The sequence below is a fragment of the Myotis yumanensis genome, unplaced genomic scaffold, assembly GCF_028538775.1.
Source record: "Myotis yumanensis isolate MYYU_CA2020_CCGP unplaced genomic scaffold, mMyoYum1.0.hap1 SCAF_12, whole genome shotgun sequence".
Lineage (NCBI taxonomy): Eukaryota > Metazoa > Chordata > Mammalia > Chiroptera > Vespertilionidae > Myotis > Myotis yumanensis.
Window position 1 is genome coordinate 27,849,500 of NW_027223763.1, and position 19,534 is coordinate 27,869,033.

General features: G+C 52.1%; 1 protein-coding gene across 4 annotated transcripts in view; it reads left to right on the plus strand.

Moving 5' to 3' along the window:
* The first annotated feature begins 717 nt into the window (after positions 1 to 717).
* Positions 718 to 19,534, plus strand: part of PAX5 (paired box 5) — a 158,562-nt gene continuing 139,745 nt past the window's right edge. The window contains exons 1-2 of one of the 4 annotated variants that reach the window (XM_070431181.1): positions 718 to 1,033; positions 14,227 to 14,392. In XM_070431181.1, the coding sequence (XP_070287282.1) occupies positions 988 to 1,033; positions 14,227 to 14,392 (212 nt within the window). In that variant the 5' untranslated portion in view covers positions 718 to 987. Of the gene's footprint in view, positions 1,034 to 8,123; positions 8,283 to 14,226; positions 14,393 to 19,534 lie in introns of those variants that run through there. The other 3 variants (XM_070431184.1, XM_070431183.1, XM_070431185.1) reach the window with 3 other exon arrangements.

Here is a 19,534-nt window from a genome sequence, read left to right on the forward strand (position 1 = left end):
CATTTCACATCTTAACTGCTGTGCTACGGGCCAAAATGGGTCGTGGTGTGGGGAGAACTGCGACCAGGGGGCAGAGTAGGTCCTGGAGGCTTCAGGCTTCTCGTACTTCTCTAGAGCTGGGGACCCAGCAATGGCAATAGCAATAGCAGCTGCAAATTCGGGTGGGGGTGGGGAGCTGGGAGCTCTGGGGGCGGGCGCCGCCCTAGGGGTGAGCCTGAGGAAACTGGATGCTTGGCAACATCTCCTGCTTTTGCACCCCCTTCAAAAGCACCTGCTTGGCAGATTGGTTAATTTCTTTAAAAACAAAAACCAGGCCTGCACCCGCCTTCGCAGCCGGGTGTGCACCCAGAGGGGTCACCGGCCCCGCGCACCGCGGAGAGGGCCGCGATACCAAGTCGCAGGGGTTTGTAGAAGGTGCTGCCTCGAGGCCGGGGCTCCAGGCTCGTCTTTGGTCGGCCCCTTCCCGTAAGTGCGCGGGCTAGCTCCCGGCTTTCTGAAACCTTCCTTCCCTCCTCCCCCACAACCCCTTATAAAAGTCCAGGGCGGTGTGGCTGCGACACTGTTGCTTTCCTGGCCTTCAGCGCTGCTCCGGCCCGGCCCGCCCCGTCTGGCCAGCGGAGCAGGCCCCTCTGCACAGCGCGGACACCTTGCAGGGCTCTGGGCCGGCAGTGCGGGGCCGCACGCTGGGGGCGCGGCGTGTCTGGGGACATCTTGTGATGTTGGCGAGAACAGGACATGATCTCACATGGCGAGAAGCTCTTTAGTTCCTTAATCATTTCACGGTGCCTTCGGACGCTTTTTTTTTCCACCTAAAACGTTTAGTTTCAGCTCAGTGATCAGCTACCCCAGCTCGGCGGGGGAGCGGAAGGCTTGAATTATTCCGACCTGTGAGCGGCCCCTGACACCAGAAAAAAAAAAAAAAAGAAGCACAAAAAAAGTGGAAACTTTTCCCCCTCTGTCCATTCCATCAAGTTCTGAAAAATCAAAATGGATTTAGAGAAAAATTATCCAACTCCTCGGACCGGCAGGACAGGTAGGACCGTGATACCCGCTCCAGGCGCGCTAACTCCGGGACCCAGCCGGGTGCTGGTCCTCCCGGGGCTTCGGCCCTGGGGGAGGGGGCCTCATTTTTGTCAGGATTGACTGCCTGTCTGTCTGTGGCACGTTTGTGTGTCTTCTCGCCAGTCTATTCACGGACTTCTGCATCGTTCCAAGTGTCAGAGAGTTTGCCTATTTTTCCTCTATTTCTGAATATTTATGTAGTTGTCTGGGGGGGAGGGGGGGCTCTGAAAGTTTGTTTGGGTCTGTGTGTTTACATATGGGTTCAGAGTGTGCAAGAGTGACAATGCGTTTGTGTGTCCCTGTATACCGGGTTTTCAAATGTCTGAGTGTGTGTCCACGAGTTTATGTGCCTGTGTGTCTTTATATTCAGAAATGTGTTCTGTGTTTATGAGTTGGTGTTCCTGGATACTGTTATTTTGTATCCAAAATGTGTGTCATATATATAACTTGGATAAGCCTCTGAGTGTATATCTACTCTTTTTAAAGGGTCTGTGGTCATCTGTAATTTTGGAAGTGAGAAAGATGTGTACATGTCAACAGCTGTTCACTGTGTACATGCCAATATACACAAAAGTGCCAGCCTCTAGGTACAGGGATGGGTCTACGGCCTGTGGGGTCCTGTTGTGCTAAGCCTGTGAACAGGCTCAGGTCCCATTCTATTAGGAGAACCAGGAGTGAAAGTGTGAATTCCGGGGGTGTGCACAGACCCTCAGTGTATTGTGGGCACAGCTTCTCTCTGTGGGCACTGTTGAGCCTACCATTTGTATAAAAGGGTCTCCAGCAGCAGGCACAGCATTGGCAGGTGAGCGAGCAGGCAAGCCTATATGCTAGTTGAGACATTTCTGGGGACCCCCGGCCTACCTTTGCTTTCACCTAGACAAGCCTCTGACGTGTGTGTGTGTGTGTGTGTGTGTGTGTGTGTGTGTGTGTGGTGTGGTGTGCTCAGGTTTCATCTGTGGGTGCCCCTCCAAGGGAGGGGAGCAGAAGTAGGGTGGACATGGGTGCCTCCTCTGGGCATCCAGTTCTGGTGCTGGTATGCGGACAGGCCTTTCTGACACAGAACCAGGTGTGCCTCCCACAGGCCCAGGCAGTGAGTAGCAAGATGTGTTTACATCTGAGAGGAGGTGGCAGGCAGCGGGAAGCCTGTTTGCCCTGAGGTAAAAGCTGGGTATAGGAGCCTTTTACTCCTTAGGCCAAGTGTGCTAACCCACACCCAAACACACTTCTGGCCCGGGCAAGAACTCCCTTTTCCCCATTCCTGTGGATCTGTGACATCCCATCTGTCCCTCAGCCCTAAATATAGGTCAGAGAGAAGTGAACTTATAGCCCAATCCCAGGACAATTCCCAGGGCTTAGATGTGTTTCCAAAATTGTGACTGAAGAGACGTTAGGGCAGAAATCGAAGAGGCAGAATTGAAGAGGATCCCCCAGATTGAGAGTGCAGGAAGGGGAACCCCTCTGCTCAATCCTCACTCTTCCCTCTTTTCCCCAGTGGGTCCCTGAGTAGGTGGGACTCCCAGAGGTGCCTGTGCTGGGACTAGGGTTTGTGTTTGTGTTGGGAATGGGTGAGTGTTCAGGGGCTGGCCCCTGCTGCCTTTCCCTACGAGAGCGAGCAGTCTACAAAGAATGTAATTCATGGCGGTCGATGGGCTCTTTGATTAGTTCAATCGCCTGAATAATCGTTTAATCAATAAAGCATTTCATTCCTCATGGAGATGGGTCTGGGTGGGGTTGGGGAGGGGCAGTTAGGCTGGCCAGCGTCTGAAGTTCTGAAGAGCCACGCCCCCTCTTCATTGACGGGTTGGAGTCAGGGCGCCCTTCCTAGGTCACTGGGAACATCTCAGGTGACACTGCACTTCTGCTGGTCTGCCCCAGCCTGGGCCCCACTAGGGAAGAGGAGAGCCAAGAAGCTGGACAGGCTGGGGGCATCCAGGTCTTGTTTGGGGGTTTCACGTGGACTTCCTCCCTCTCCTAACTTTGAGGTCTTTTATGGGCCTCTTGACCTCCCCTGCCTTTCTTCAGAACTGTATTCCCTTCTGTCTCTTGATCTCAGTTTCCACATCTATACACGGGGGAAGGACTCTATGCCCTTCTAGCTTTAAGCCCAAGATCGGGTGAGGTCAACCCTGAGCAGGGAGCCACTTACAGATTTTCTTGTCTAGTTTTTTCCTTGTGGTACCAAAAGGGAAAAACTGAGGTCCAGAGAGGGGCAGGGACTTGTGGAGGACTTCTCTGACCTCTCATTCCTGCTGGGAGAACACCCCCTCCCCCTTACTGCCACCATGGGCGTCCTTGGAGAAAAACTACAATTGGGCAAGCCAGCTGCTGTGTGAGTTAAGGCTCCCCAAAGCCAGGGAGACCAGGATAGGCAATGGCATCAAGCCCTCCCGCTCGAGAATGAGCCTGTGAACGAATGATGACAATATTCTCTGCCCCTGGATCTCCATCTTCCAGAACCTTGAGAGGCCTCATCTCAGGGGCTCTTCTCCCTATTAGATACATGGGGAGACTGAGCCCTAGGAGCGAGGCTCCACCGCCTAAAGTCCTCAGACAGAGAAAGGTAGTCCCAGAGGCGCCCGGTAGCACCTGGCTTTCGGTGTGCACTGGTAACGAAAACAAATCCTGACAGACCATGGACATGGTTCTTGAGAAACCCGGTTAAACTCTTCCCTTTTGTCACTCAGTTGGACGATTCTTACAGATGGACCTGGCTGGGGCAGAGCAGACCCCTGATCCAGGAGCAGGAATCTACTCTGACCCCTGGCGTCGGTTGTTGTGTCTCTTTGATGTTTTTGAAATGAGGATTAGAGAGCACCCACCAAGTTAGGACAGCGATGGCTGTGTCACCTCTGCCTTAACTGAACTGAGCAACCAGTCTGAGCCCTGTGGGCCTCGCTTTGCCTGCAGCAGGAGCAGGGAAATGGGCTGGACTTGGGCCGCGGGAGTTTGTCTCAGGCCCACAGAGCTATTGCAGCCCCAAACCGCCGACGCCGCGGGGCGCAGGAGGGGCTGCGCGTCGGAGAGAGGGGAGGCGGGAGGCAGTGTGCTCGAGTGCAGCCAGGTTTTGTGGCCGAGGACTGAGGTGGATGTCTCTCTGAGGGTGTTTTGGCTTCTCAAACATCCTTCTCAACGGGCTTTCTTTCCGTAGCAAAACTTTCAACGGCAATGCCATTTACATAAATTGGGTTTCTTCCCGGAAGGTTTCGTTCCCGGTCTCCTGCCTCCAGCGCTTAGTTAGCACAGGGCCCCGCCCGAAGTCCTGCTGAGGGCGGGGAGGGGAGGGGGAGGATGGAACCACGCGACTGTTGCGCAGAGCGAGGCCCGACCGCTCTCAGGGTGGAGGCGTCGGGACCAGTTCCTTGCTCCCCTCTCTCCTGGACCCAGACTCATGGGCTCACGAGCTTCCGGAGGCTGGACCGAGGCGCGGGAGCCGGGCTTGGCCATGGGGTGGCTCCGAGCCGCCGTTCGGTGGTGTAAGGTTGGGCAAGGTGGCCAGGATACCAGGTCTGGTGATGCCTCTTGGCGTTAGAAGTTCCCGGAGGCCGATCCACCCCGGAGGCGGTGAATTACCTCCGACCCAGAGGGAGGCTTCCTCTGACCGCAGCGCACAGTGCGATAGGGGCCGCTCTGGCCAAAGAGGTTAGGCAGCCCGACCCTGGCCTTCTGTGTGAAATGGGAATCGGAGCTGTTTCTGTTCCGGTAACGTCTGGCGTCCCGTCCCACCGCGGCAGCGCTCCCCGGGCTCTGTCCAAGCCTCCCCGGTATGGGAAGGAAAGCCGTTTGCGTGGGTACGTCCTCGCTGGGTGCTTTGATTTGGTACCGTAGCCCCATGCCCACTCCCAAACGCCCACCACCCTGCCATCCTGAGAGTGGCTCTGGAGAGACCCTCCTGAGAAACGGTTCCCGGCCACAGCCTTTCCTCTCGCCGGGACTCGCTGTGTGACCTTGGACAAGTCGCATCCCGCCTCAGGTTCCGCATCTGTAAAATGGGGACAGTTTAGCCTCAGGGCCCTCCCTATTAGCTCAAATACTTTAAAATCTGGGTTTCCAGGCCTGAACTCAATGAGAGGGGCTGGAGGTGGAGATGTCACTTGCTGCACCCCTCAACGCATCCTCACCCCACCCTTGTCCCCTGCCCCCTTGTGGGAACACAGAGCCGCTCCCCCTCCGGCCCCCCCCCCCCCTGCCCCGTCGAAATCTAGTCACTTTCAGTCTGCGTGCCACTGGTGGAGCGAAAGCGGGATCCTTAACTCATTCTGGTATCTCAGCGCTGTTACGATCTTTCTGCTCCAAGGCGAAGGGGGGTGGGGGTGAGGGGTGATGGTTGGGGTGGGGTGAAGATCCAGACAGGCAGGGTTCCAGACAAAGAAGAGATAATGCCACCACCCCACCTCCGTGCACGCGAAACCTCCTGATCCCCAAGAGGCTCGCCTGAGACTGTTCCCTGCAGCTGTGCCTGGAGGGGGTGGGGACGGTCAGCGCAGGAAACTTAACTGCGGTTCCTGGGGCAGCTGGGTCTGGGACAGGAACAGAAGGTGGGCTAGAGGACTGGTCCAGTATAGGGGTGTGAGAAGAGGGGCAGAGGTAGAGAGAGGGGAGACTGAATGACCTGGGCGTCTTCTCAGAGTCAACATGAGCTCTGTCCTCCTTACAAGTCCAGGTCTGGAGTGGGCATCCCAGAGCCCTTGTTTTGTTGGGTTTATGTTTAATGTTAGAGGATCAGTGCTTTTGAATGCACAATGGTGGGACTTGGGACCACTCCCATGAGCTGCTGGCCCAGGGGAATCTTCAGTGTCTCTGCCAGGACCCTGGCATAGGTAAGCTCTCACAGAATTATTGCCTCCTGGATATAGACCGCCTGCCTCATGCTTCCTTTTCAAAGACCAGTTCCTTTGATTGTGGCCTCAGGTTCTCACACCCCCTTGAGAAATTGAGACTCCTTGGTCAAAGACCCTGCCTTTCTGGACCAGGAAGGTTTTGTTATAAATTCCCCTGGAGAGGGAAAGTCAGGTTTTTTCAACAGCTGAAAGCTGCAGCAAGGTAGCAGCATGCCTAATGTGGCTTGGCAGGGCCCTTGCAGATAGAATGCACCCATCCGCTGGCTTCAGGGACCCTCATTAGCACTGGACGGGCCTGGGTTCATTCAGTTCCCTGCACCAGATGTGGAATTACCCCTGTGGACAGAAGGCTCCAACTGCTTGAATAACTAGCCCCCAAAGCATCTGGCAGCTCCTGGCCTGGAGCTGGAAAGAGGTGCTCAGGGCTCAGTGCTTGGGCAACCCCATACAAAGCCTCAGATAGCCTCTTCCTACAGGAGCACCCTGATTACCAACTTTAAAGGAATGTGAAAAAAATTTTCACCTCAATGTCTTTGCCTTTCAGTTATCTCAGATTTGGGAGCGCCTGGGGTAAAAAGAGGGAGAGGGGTGGACGAGGAGGTAGCGGCCTAGTCGACACTTGATACAGTTATGAAATGTTTCCACTGGCAGGAGCTCCATAAAGCCAACTCTGCCCATTTTACAGATGAAGAAACTGAGAACGGGGCAGATGTGCACACGCGAGTCTGTTGGTGCTTAGATTGAAAGCCGGTTCTCTATTGTACTCGTCTTTCTCCAACATCCGCTGTGTGTGTGTGTGTGTGTGTGTGTGTGTTTGTTTTCTGGAGACTATTTCCCCACCCCTGCCTTGGCTGCCCCCAGGCCTTCAGGGTATCTCAGGGTCCCAACGCCGCAGCTTGGAGGGCAGGCTCCCTGAGAATGTGCCGCGGGACTCTCCAGACACTAGGTGGATCCCCTCCCCCTCTCTCCATCCCGGCTTCACTAGGCCTTCGCGCCGCGCGTTTGTCAATGAACGTGGCGCCGCTGCCTTGGCCCCGCCTCCCATTCTCTCCCATTGCCCAAGTATCCACTAATTAGGCGGAGCCTCCCGGTTGCTCAGCCAATGGAGCGGTGTCTCGGGCCAGAGCCGGCTGCCACCGCTCTGATTGGCTTGGTGAAGCGTGATTGGCATGTTAGCGCCCGCCCCGCCCCCGCCCGGAGGGAGGCTGAGCCCCGGGCGGCGCTGTCCACACGCAGCGGGTCCTGAAAGCGGCTCCGGGGCGGCGCAGTGGCGCACTGTGCGCGCCGAGCAGGGTAGGGCTAGCGCCGGCGGCGGCGGCGGCAGCGCGGGCAAAACCGACAGCGGCTCCATCTCAGCACCAGTAGTCCCGGAGGCCGTGGCGGAGGGGACCTTCCGCTCTCTCCTCTGTCCCTCGCTCCACGCCTGGGGCAGGCGCGGCGGCCGTCCCGGAAGAAGCAACTGAAAGACAGTAGGACGAGACCTCCGAGACAGGGCGGCGGGGCTTCAAGAGTTGGGCGTGAGGCGAGGAGGAGACTGTCGCTGTTGTCCCTTTTCCTGGTCCCAGCGATGGGGGGAAAGCGGGAGCCGCGGGAACTTTGAAGGCAGCGGGTCCCAGGGTATGAGGGCTGCAAGCTCGCCGGGACTCCGGAGTCTCATCCCCAACGTCAGTAGCGGAAACGTCTGCGAACCCCACTGGGCCCCAGCACCGCCAGAGAGGAACTTCTTTGCAACTTCGTGGGAGACATCGGCGAGCCGGGCAGAGAGAGGCGGAGGCGGCAAGTAGGAGCTCCCGAGACCCGGAGAAGCAGAGAGAGAAGAATCCAGTGAATACCGAGCCGCCGAGGAGACACTCCAGAGGCAGCGAGGCCGCGGAACCAGCCTGGCCGCCCACGGGCTTCGCTGCCCCTTGAGTAAAACCAAGTGCCGCGCGTCCCGCAGGCCTCCTCAAAGCCGCTCCTACCGGAGGCCGGGGGCGCCAGCCGTCCCGGAGGCGGGTCCCTACGCCATGCCCCCGAGGCTGCGGGCGCCTTGGCAGCAGCTACCCCGAGCCGGGTCCGGAGCCGCCGCCTGAGCCAGCCCGGGAGGGAAGCCACCAGGAGTTGGTCGCCCCACTTGCAGCCGGAGTGCACTAGCGCGGTTTCCCGCCTCTAGGAGCAGCTCTCGGCGACCTCCCATCTCCGGCCGGGCGGCTCCGAGAGAGGCCCGAGGCCCCAGCAGTGCTTTCTGAGCGCAGCTCGCACAGTGCCTGGCCCGGCGGCGCGGCTCCTTAGCCGCTTTGGGCAGCCCCTTGGCGCCGGGAGGCGGCGGCGTGGGCCGGCCTGCAGTCTGGAGCGCCCCGATGGAAATACACTGTAAGCACGACCCGTTTGCATCCATGCATAGTAAGTAGGCGGCGAGCTCGCTTCTCTCACTCTCCGGCCCGGGGCGGGGTTGGGGGTGCCGGACTACGGGGCAGGCGCTGAGGCCGGTAGGACCCAGGACTTCTGTAGCCACGCGGTCAAGTTTGCCAAGTGCAGGGCTTTCCAGGCAGGGGATGTGGAACAAAGTGCCTGGTCGCCTGGGCCCGGAGCACCTGGCACCGGGAGTCCCGCCTCCACCAACGCCTAACGTAGGCAGCGAGCAGCAGCCTTTTCGGCGGCCTTTCGGGGGCCCTGGCAGCGACGTCTCAGAGTGCTGGGAGGATCGTGGCGGGGACCTGGAGAGGGCTCCGGCTGGACTAGCTGGAGGGTACGAAGTTGTAGCGAAAGGTCAGTCCGAGTCTCAGGCAGCGCCCCACACCCAAACCCGGATGGCGCCTTTTTCCACGGTGGGGCTGATCCAAACAGGGCTTGCAGGGGGAGTGGGGCCCCCACCAGTGCCTGTGTGCTGCTAGGCGTGAAGGGAGAGGTGGAGAGATGAGCGGGGACCTCAGGTCCAGAGCTCCAAAGGCGTTCTGGAGTTGAGTGGGATTTGAAAAAATCCACCAAGTAGAGGTCCCTGAGCTGAGCGTCTGCTTAGAAGCCGCCAGTTCATACACAGACCTTTAAAGACACCCTCCCCAGTCCTCCTCTGCAGGACGCTTGCCTTACGATGACTTCTCCCCTAAAAACATAAATAAAAATGAAGAAGCAGCCAATTAGTCACCATCCAGGCGCCCCGCTTTCTAACGACGCCGAGTGTGTAGGAGACGGGAAGGGTCATTTTGGGCGCGGGCGAGGCGGGTGGCCGGTCGCTTGACCCGCCGGGATCTGCCAGTTCGCCCTTTAGCAGAGCCTCCTGTGCGATGCGCTTCTCTCACGGCGAGTTAGCGCCGGATTAGACTCGGGGATTTCAAGGAAATACCAAGTGGAACGAATCGTGTTTCCCCTCTGCGCGCTGCAGAGCTGGGCCGGAGCAAGGCGCCAGGCTTGGGCGGCATCCAGCCGGTGCCCAGCTGGGGTCCCCGCGGGGCCGCAGGTCATAGGGTTGCTCCCTGGCTGGGAGCCCTCCGCAAGCCAGCTTCTCCTCACACAGCCCCAAATCCTGCTTACCAGCCCTGGGCCCCCTGTTTAACAAAGGCAGCAGAGACCCGGCTGGAGAGAAGGCGAGCTTCCCTGGGCGAATTGGTCCTTTTTCACCCGGAGGGCCGAGCGGCCCGGCAGGCAGAGAAATGCTGATCCGGGCGATAGGGGCTGACTGCCCGCAGGTGTTTCTCTTTGTGTCAATTTCCCGAATCGGAGGTAATCCACCAGAGCCGCGCGGAGGTTTGCGCAGTGAAGCCGCTTTCTCCGGTCCCAGCCCAAACGATTCCTCATCCTCCCGGGCCTGTGCCAAAACAGTTTCCAATCTGTGGTGACCCCAGCGCCCCCCGCAGCCCTGTCCTGCGCACACTTGAGCTGGGCTCCGGAGAGGCTCTGATCTCACAGAGTGAGCCAGGAAACAAACGAGTTGGGGTCAATACTCTGCTGGGCAAGCTCTTAGCCAAGGAGAGATTGGGGGACAAAATGGGGAGGGCTGACCCCTGCACTTCTCTCCTTGCGGGGGACGGAGTCGGGGGAGATGTGGGGAGATCAACAGACCCTCACTGCCTCCTTCTATACAGAGGGGCGCCCCAGAGATTTTGCACAAGCCCTTGGAGAGATAGCGTCAGACCCGGTGATCTTGAGGGTGGAGAAGGCAGCTACTTCCAGACGCTGTTAGCCAACCGCTAATGCTGTGTATCTGTCCCTCCTTGTCCTGGCCTTCATGTGCCCCCTGGAGAGTGCTCCCTCCTCCCATCTTCAACTCCCTGGCAGCACGGTGGGGGCTGGGCCCCAGCCAGCCCAGCTTCCAGGGCCTGCTTGGTTCTGACGTCCAAAGCTCTTTGCTTGCACAATGTGCCCTCCAGGGCCTCAGTTTGTTGGTCATTGGAGGTGGGGAGTGGGGTATGCAGTAGATCCCTTATAGGTCCCTGGGGTAATAGGGGCTCGGACCAAGACTCATCTCCTCATCTCCCTTCTTGGCTCTGGTGAGTTTCACGCTGCTACCCTCTTTCTCCCCTCCATCAGAACAGGACAGCTTTGTGTGGGAGAGATGGTGTGCCCATGGGGCAGGGGCAGGCACTGCCTGGAAATGGGCTTCAGAGTTCCCCTGCCCCCACCCCCTATTCCAGGCTCATCACTTTGATCAGCACAACCCTCCCCAGATGTTTCCCTCCCTCAGGTATGCTTACCAGTTATAAAGCACTTTTACTTGAGATTTGTCTAAACCTTTAGTTACACCCATTTTATGGAGTATGATATTGAGGCCAGAGAGACAAAAGCACTGATAGGAAGTTCACATGGGTAAACCTGGAGCTGGTTCTTGGGTCTTCAAGGATTTACAGAAGAGGAGGGTGAGGGGCTTAGGTTCCAGAAAGAGGAGAGTGGAATGTCTGGGTGGGTACACACATGTGCAAGGTGCTGTGTCTGGTTTAACTATTTCTGTATCTATGGCCTGGCTGTCGGTGTGTGTCAGCATCTGTCTGTCATTTAAGAGTCCATTAATGAAATTTCATCCCTGCTCTTCCCTGTGTTCCTGTTGGCATGTTTGTGTGTCCCTTCATTCATTCTCTCAGGGACCACTAAGAGAAATTTCAGTGTCTCTAAGTCCTGGAGTTTAATCTGTGACTGTGTCCGTAGAGACCCTCTCTCTAAGACCCTATGCCCAGTCTAGGGTGTGGACAGGGCCTCGGTGGGCAGCATGCTCTTATCTGGGCCTGAGGAGCATCTGTGGGGGCTGGCCCTTCCAGACCAGAGCCACAAAGGCCCCAGGGGCATCTGCAATTCAACCATTCTTCTCCCCCCAACCCCCTCCCCCCCCCAACCCTTTTCTGCCAGTCCTGTGGGGGCAGGGCTGTTTCCCTTGTATCTGTGTCTGTTTCCTGGTCTTTGCCTTGAGTTGGTTCCATCTATCTTTGTGTCAGTCTCTCTGTAAATTCTACTTGGCCCTGAAAAGAGTAGCTGAGTCTGTGTCTGCCTCCAGCACTCTCTATGGGATGAACTCTCACCCAGCTGGAGTCCACAGGAAGTAGAGGCTGGACTTGTGTTCTGTCAGGAGATGCAGGGCTGGACCTAGGGTTCCAGAAAACAAAGCCCCCCACCCCCCCACCCCCCCACAGAAGTCCCCTGCCCTTTACTGGGGAATCTGTCCTCCATTTTTTCTTCTGGTCTCCTTGCTTCCCTCTGTGCATCATACTCACCTGTCTTTTCTTCACCTGTTTTGGCTAATCCATTCCATTTTCTCCTCCTCTGCCTTCCTAACTTGAGGCTTCGTTTCCAATCTCTCGTTTCTTGCTGTCTGTGCCCACTCTTTGCACACTTTCCCTCCATACCTCACTTCTCCTCTTTTCTTTCCCCATCATGCCTCCCCTCTCTCAGGCATCTAGTTTTATTTCTTTCTAATCTCAGGGTAAGTGGGAGACATTACCTTCTCAGATCACAGTTGTAAATCATCTCCCTACCACTCTTGAAATGCTCTATAGCAGGGGTGGGGAATCTTTTATTCTGCCAAGGGCCATTTGGATATTTATAACATCATTGGCGGGCCATACAGAATTATCAACTTAAAAATTAGCCTGCTGTATTTGGGCAAACATTTAATTAATTCACCCCTAAAGCCTTAGCAGGACCAAACCAAATGATTTCTCTGGCCTTATACGGCCCTGAGGGCCAGACCTTCCCCACCCCTGCTTTATTGGATATGACTATGAAAGAGGCAGAGAGAGCTAAGTGAGTTTGGGGTCCTTTCCAGGGGGATCCCAGGTTACCCTGGGTCTGGTGTCAACTGTGGACATGTGGATCCGACTCTGGAAAAGTATTGGTAACCTAGATTTGTGGTCAGGAGTATAGGGCTTGCTGTCACTTAGAGTGTCCATGATACAAGTGGTCCCCAAAGCTCACAAATGTCTTACAGAACCGCTCTTGAACTGCTCTGAAGGTTGGCATTGTGTTTTGGGCAGAAAGTTTAAATTGCCAGTGGTAATAGGGAACAGGCTATTGCAAATGGGCTACAATGCCTGGACTGACAGGTTATCTTAAAAGTGTGCTGAGGGCTTTTAGCTTCTTTTTTTTGTCCTTTCAGATGAGCTTGTACCAATTTTGAATTTACTTTCTTCTTAAATCCAACCTGTTCTTGAAAGATCCATACAACCTTTTTTTTATTAGATGCTCCCAACCCCAGAACAAAGCTTTCTTAAGACCCATGACCAGGGGTGGCTACAGTCTTTCGATTTTAGATGAACTAAGCAATCATATTCCTAACTGCAATATCCTGTTTGAGATGGTTTTCCTTTTCTTGTGTCTGGAGTGTTTTAGAACAATCAAAACCAACTAAAGTTCATTTTGAAAATCAGAGGGAAATTCAGCTTAAAACTAGAATTAAGTACTGCTGTTATCTATAAAAATTGTGTTTTCCCTTGAAATCAGCCTGAGGTTGGAAATTTGGGCAAATATTCAATTCAGACTCTCCTGAGAAACTTCAGTGAATTGGTTTGGCATTTAAAAAAATAGGTTATGTTATGGATTCCTTACTCCCGTCCATTTCAGATATTGTTCATGAAACTGGATAGTATTTGAGTGCTGGGGAGGGGGTGGAGAGCTGAGATGAGGTGGCTATTTTACATTTTAGAGTTGGTGTGTGTGTGTGTGTGTGTGTGTGTGTGTGTGACCTCCAAGGTGCCCTGGCTTCCCTGGTATAGCCCAGTCCCAGGCAAGTCTCAGTTTAGTTTATTCCCCCTCCTGGCCTCTGAGCTGCCAGCAGCATTGGTAAATGCTTGGACTTAGCTTTTGGCTTCAGTGATGTCAGTGGCTGATTAATAACTACAAGGTCAATATTGTTGCTACCCCCTGTGTTTACTGGGTTGGCGCTTCAGTTACTTGTATCCTTGTTTCTCTCCAGATGGACCTGGATATAAGGAAGCTTAATGGGGCGGGGAAGATACTTTCCCAGACGCTACTTAAAATTTGTCCCAGAGCCTCTGTAAAACCTGGGTTGAGAAGCCGTCTTTATTTCCCCTGAACCAACCCATAGCTGCTTGTCAATTGCAAAACACTCCAAAAAATTTTAGGGAAACTTCTTCATAGCAAATCCTAGTGCAATAGGGTGAAATAAATGTGATCCTCCAATCCATTTCTTTTGTGTGCTCTGCGAGGGTACAGTGGTCGACCTGCACATCAGCCTCATCTTTTTTGTTTGCTCATTTCCCCCTCAGTTTTATTGGGTATGTAATTAAAGGAAGTGTTTTTATCAAGGCAGTGGTTGGGTTTTGTCTCAGCACCGTGCAGATACTATTTAAAAAATTTAAAAAGTACGTAACCCTTAATCAGATTGTTGATTTAAAAAAAAAAATTCCCACCCCCGAAATCTAGGTTTATTGGTGTAGTCCCTTTCACTTTTGAAGATATTTGTTAAAAGGAAGAGTTTTATTTTTTTTTAATGTCTTTAAATTTGATGTATTTTAAAATATATTTTCTCCCGAGGCTTTTTCTTAGACCTCAGTATCATGTATGTAATAAGGTGTGTCCCTAGTATAGACTGAGGTCTTCACATATTCCATTGTTAAAAAAAGAATTGCACAGAAAATGCTAGTAACTAAAGGAAGCATAGTATGGAGATGCTTGCCCTCATTAGCCCAATTGACAGGCTGAAGATTGACAAAGGCTGAGGTTATTTTTACAAAGCAATGTGAGGTATTAATGTAGTCTGCATGATCAGACTCCAGGCTCAAGATGTCCAGCCTGCAGCCATTTCTGATCTGTGAGGCTCTGAATGTTCCCGACAGGCCTTCTCCTTCTATGTGACTGGTTCTAACCACCCATTCCCTCGCTTTCTGTTTCTCATCTGTTTCAGGACATGGAGGAGTGAATCAGCTTGGGGGAGTTTTTGTGAATGGAAGGCCACTCCCGGATGTAGTCCGCCAAAGGATAGTGGAACTTGCTCATCAAGGTGTCAGGCCCTGCGACATCTCCAGGCAGCTTCGGGTCAGCCATGGTTGTGTCAGCAAAATCCTTGGCAGGTAAAGGCAGGAGCTCCAGGTTTCCCTTGATTTTTGAAATAATCACCTAAAACATGACCTAGCCGCTGTCCAGTGTGGCAGGGTCACAGTGAGAATCATTGTGGCATTTCACCCACATGCACAGCACTTTAGAGTTTGCAAAGCCCTTTCGAGGCCCCTCAGTTCAAACTAGTCCTGGAAAACCCCAGTGACATGGGGGTTGGGGGACTCAGTCAGGAGGGATGGCCTGTTTTCTGAAAGCCTGGTAAATTATTCCAAACGACCCAAGAGTAAGAGGTTCTTGGGAACTTCCCCTGCGCATTTTAGGTGAGCTCAGGACCTGGGCAGGGCTGGGTGGAAAATCCACAAGTTAAAATCACCAAAATGACCAGAGTTCAGTTTTTCATTTTAATGTTTTCAAAAACACAGTCCATTTTGACAAAGTCATCTGTCATTTTCAGTTGTGGACTATCATCAACCTCCTGTTGGGCTGCAGTATTTTTCTTCTATGTTTTGTTTCTTTCATAGCAACAGGCATCCTAAGTATATATTAAATTAGAGGAGGAAAAAACGCAACAAAAAAACCCAAACAGACACCAACTCTCAAGTCTGACATTTGAAAGTTGCCACTTGACCCAGCGATTTGCTGCAAGCAAAATACTAACAATGCTGATTCTCCCAGAGGGCGGTGCAGCCTTTAGCGTTGTGTTGATTTTCTGTGGTGAGCGAGACAGCACCATCCAGGGAAGCAGTTTCGAAAGGAGGAAACAAACCGAGAGAGGCAAAGTGACTGGCCCAGATCTAACCAGCCAGTCAGTACCCAGGCTGGGAAGAGAGCATAGGATTCCCAGATCACGGGCATCTCACCAGTCCCCCAAACCAAAGCCACAGGTTTGGTTTCACAGCCACGTGAAGTTAGAGGTTTGCCCTGGCAACTAGGAGCAGTCTCCGGTGATAGCTGTTCAGTGCTCTCACAGGATTTCTCTCCCCGGGCCAGAGAACAACCTTTGTCCTGCAGCTTGCATGATGGTTTGAGAACAGATGCCTGGATAGGAAATAAATATTTTGAAGGATGTCAGTGACATTGTGACTTTTTGCTTGCCCTTTCCCTTCTACTTGCTGGAATTTAAAAAATTCTTTTAAATGAAAGGAGAAGGACAGTTGCTAACCTTGGGGGGCCTTGCTGGAGACCAAGAGGAAGTTTTAAGCCAGAGGTCTGGAAGGAAGCCCCTTTAGGGACCTTGATCCCCGGGTTTATTCCTCATTCGCCTGCCCATCTTGGGTCACCTCAGCCGCAGAGGCTGGGGGCATCACTCCTGTTTAGCACTCAGTAGCAAACGAGCACCAGGCAGAGTTCAAGGAGGAAGGCAGGACGTCAACCACGGTGTTCTTAGTAGAAGGTGGTTTTCCTGACTAGGGGATGAGAGTGAGAGTAGAAGAAAATAGAGGAGAGGAGATCAGAGAAAAGAGAAAGAGAAAAAACAAAACAAACCCCAAAACCAAGCGAAAAGAGAATGATTAATTTAAAAAAGAGAAACAGAAAGAGAAATGAAGACAAAAATAGGAGAAAGACCGGAAATATTTTAGATTATCTCAGCATCAGACTCCGAGTGCCGAATGGATCTTAGCTATCTTCTTGGGAAGCCTCCTCATTGCACCGAGGGAGAGAGAGAGAGAAAGAAGGCCCTTCCTTTGTTTTTTGCTGAGACATCTTTGCTGAGCCGACATTTTGCTGGCTATTTGAAATCTTCTCAGGGCAAGATGCTGAGCCCTTCTGAGAGGGGACATCTTGATGCCGGGTCCTCATGTTCTGGTACCCGGGAGGGCTCTAGATCTCCCCCCGACACTGAAGGGGACAGGGACCTTCCCAGGCTCAGCTGGCAGCCTTTCTCGACCCAGAATAGATTTGTCACTAGGTGGAGTGGCACTCGGAAGTTACGCGCCGCTCCGGTGCCTGGCCGTTTAAGTTGTCAACAATAAATTGGAATTTCATAGCTCATTATTTTCATAACTAAGAACCACAGTGGACAAAATGTCACTCTAATTAGAACTGCCTTTTAAGAAACAAGTTCAGCCCTAAAACAGTGTGACTGGGAATTTCTGAATGAGGGCTGTTCTGTCCACTGACTTATTTATTTATTTTTTTGGTCACTAAAGGATTTGATGGGCGCGCACCGGGTGACAGACTGTAAAGAGCGTGTGCTGTGTGGTGGCCGTGGTTTTCGGAGGCGGCATGGCAAGGCTGGCAGAGGCCCCCGTCATCTCGGGAAGGTGGCGGTCTGCCAGGCGTGTGGGCCTTCAGTCCACAGAGCTCCAGCTCCAGAGAGGCTTGAGAGGCACAGCCTGATGGCATGTGAGGCCCCTTTAAATCCACTCTGAAAGCCTGGCTGTTGTCTTCTTTCACTAGAGCCTGCCTGGGAGGGTCAGGTCATTGGGAATTGGGTGGTATGTTACATAGTAATAAACACTCAAAGGATTTTAACCCGCTGCTGTTAACGTTTTGCAAAGTTTTTTCTTAACCATTCTGCATTTCTGTCTTCACAACAGCCCTGCGAGGCAGGCAGGGCAAACATCCTCTCCTTATATACGCATGGGATGACTGAGGCCCCGATAGTCTAAGTGAGCTGGCCCAGGTCACACAGCACGTTAGGGTCAGAGCCGCTGACCGGCATCTACACCCCTTTGCTCCCAAACTAGTGCTCCTTGCACTGAACGATACTGTGTGCTGTTGGTGCTGCTCATCTGTTGCGTGTAAGCTAAAGGAATGCCCGGGGGACTGTTTTGCTGAGATGAAAGGGCAGTATTTAGTCTGAGTCCTCACTTGGCACAGCTGGCAGTTGGGGTTTCCGGGAGTGTCAGGTTTGCCTCCTAAGTGTCTGGCTTATGTGTCAGTCAAAAGGAAGACAGAGACTTCCCATGTCAAGAGCATAGCCTCCTATGGTTGGCACTGCTCAGGTGGGATGGGCGGACAGCCTGAGCTCTGCCACCCCAGCCATGCAGACAGGACAAGCGCTGGGGGTGGGGGGAGCTTCGTCCTGCCCCCTTTTCAGAGTTGCTGCCTGAATATTGCAGCTCCATTTAACTAACATATGTTGAGTACCCAGCACAGGGTTGTCCGTGTGTCTGTAATCCTTGCCCACGAGGGTAACTATTGAGTGACTGAGTGAATGAAAGAAAAAAATGCATGTTAAAATTCCTGGTAAACAGTAAAGCTTCCTGCAATTGCACGGGATTATTATTACTATCACTATTATTTAAATTTTTACAAGCAAAGCAGCAGTTTGCTCTAGTGGGAGGAACTCCAGATTCAAAGTCAGGTTTAAAAGGTGGGGGTGCCCCTAACTTCCAGAAGGAAATTTGACAAGTCACTTAGTCTTCTGATCATGGGTTTCCTTTCTATACGTCCTTACTGGCCTCTTTGGGTTGGTGAGAGGATCAAGATAATTCAAGGAAGAGCTCTGTAAACCTGAGAGCACTGTGTCTAAATAATAAATTATTGTGTTGATATTAACACATGATTTTCTATTGTAAAATTGGAAGGATAATTGGAGGCTGCAGCAATTGCCACGTGCCTTGATTTAGGGACTTCTCTAGACTTCCGGCAAAAGCGTATTTTTCTTCACTATTTCTAAAAACATGTTTGTGACTAATAACAATTTTTCAGCAATTACAAAAAGAGGGAGGACGGGTTGAGTTTTGCCTTACGGTCCAAATTTGTACATGAGTCACTCTCCTCAGAGAAAAATAGAATTTCCACTTCCACATCACTGCTCCCAAATTATCTCATCTGTTTCTAGAATATTCACTGACCTGGCGCTCACCAGACTTCCCCAGGCTGAGAATTTCAACCTCTCTTTAAATGTAACCAGCCATTATTCTGGGTAACTTTTCCTACCCATCCCATGAGCAGATCACCGCTTTCCTTTACCAGTTATAAACTGCTGTTAGGTTTGAAAGTTACCGATCATTTCTAAAATGTCTTTCTGTTTCAAAAGAAATTTCAACTGCGAGGTAGTCTCCTTTGCAAGAGGAAGTCAAGAATTCCTCTGCACGTGCTGAGAGAGACATCCAGCGAAGCTCGGATTCAGAAAAGGAATCAAGTCGTTTTCCCCTCTGAAATGATCTTTCACGGCGCTCTTCTCCCTGGTCTCGGTTTTACTGTAAAACCCTGACATCCTATTTGCGTTAACGAGGAAGAGCTGATAGCATGGAAATGCCCTTAGAAGCAGCGATTTACCGCAGGGGAGGTCCCTGGAAGCGCTGCCGTGAGTGACTCGGGGCTGGTTTTTTGATCGCTTGGGTGTTGACTTCCAGTTTCAGGGAATTCTGGAATCCAGCACTCCCTTTAAGTTTACGCCAGGGTTATGGTTTGATTGTTTCTTATGGAAAAGTAAGTTGTGTTTTAGGGGACAGTATTACAGAAGGCAGATGAATCCGCTAGGGCAATGATGGCGCACCTTTGGAGCTCGGCGTGTCGGCATTTTGAAAAACCCTAACTTAACTCTGGTGCCGTGTCTCATATAGAAATTTTTTGGTATTTGCAACCATAGTAAAACAAAGACTTATATTTTTGATATTTATTTTATATATTTAAATGCCATTTAACAAAGAAAAATCAACCAAAAAAATGAGTTCGCGTGTCATAGGTTCACCATCACTGTGCTAGGGGATGAGAGAGCTGGCAAATTAAAGGTACAAGCCAACTTTCTGGGGAAATTGTAGCTCAGGAGGCTGGGGCCACGATCCTGGTTTGGCCAGTGGGTCTTGTGTGACCATGAGCAAGCCGTCTAACCTCTATGGATCTCTGTTTTAGACCTGTAGACGGGGACTTCTTCATGTATTCATTCATTCATTCAAAACATTTATGTGCTTTAGAACTGCTGTGGGGATCAAATGGGAAAACTGACTTGAAAGAGTTCTGTAAACTGTAAAATGGTAGATCAACATAACGGGATAAATGAATGTGTAGTATCTTGACCAACAGAAATATAGTGTGAGTCACATATGAAATTTAAAATTTTCTAATAACACATTAAAAAAGAAAAAGAAAACAGGTACAATGAATTTCAATTATATATATATATATATATATAATCTCAACATATAGCCAATATAAAAATTATTAATGAGATATTTTAAATTCTTTTGGTACTAAGTTTTGAA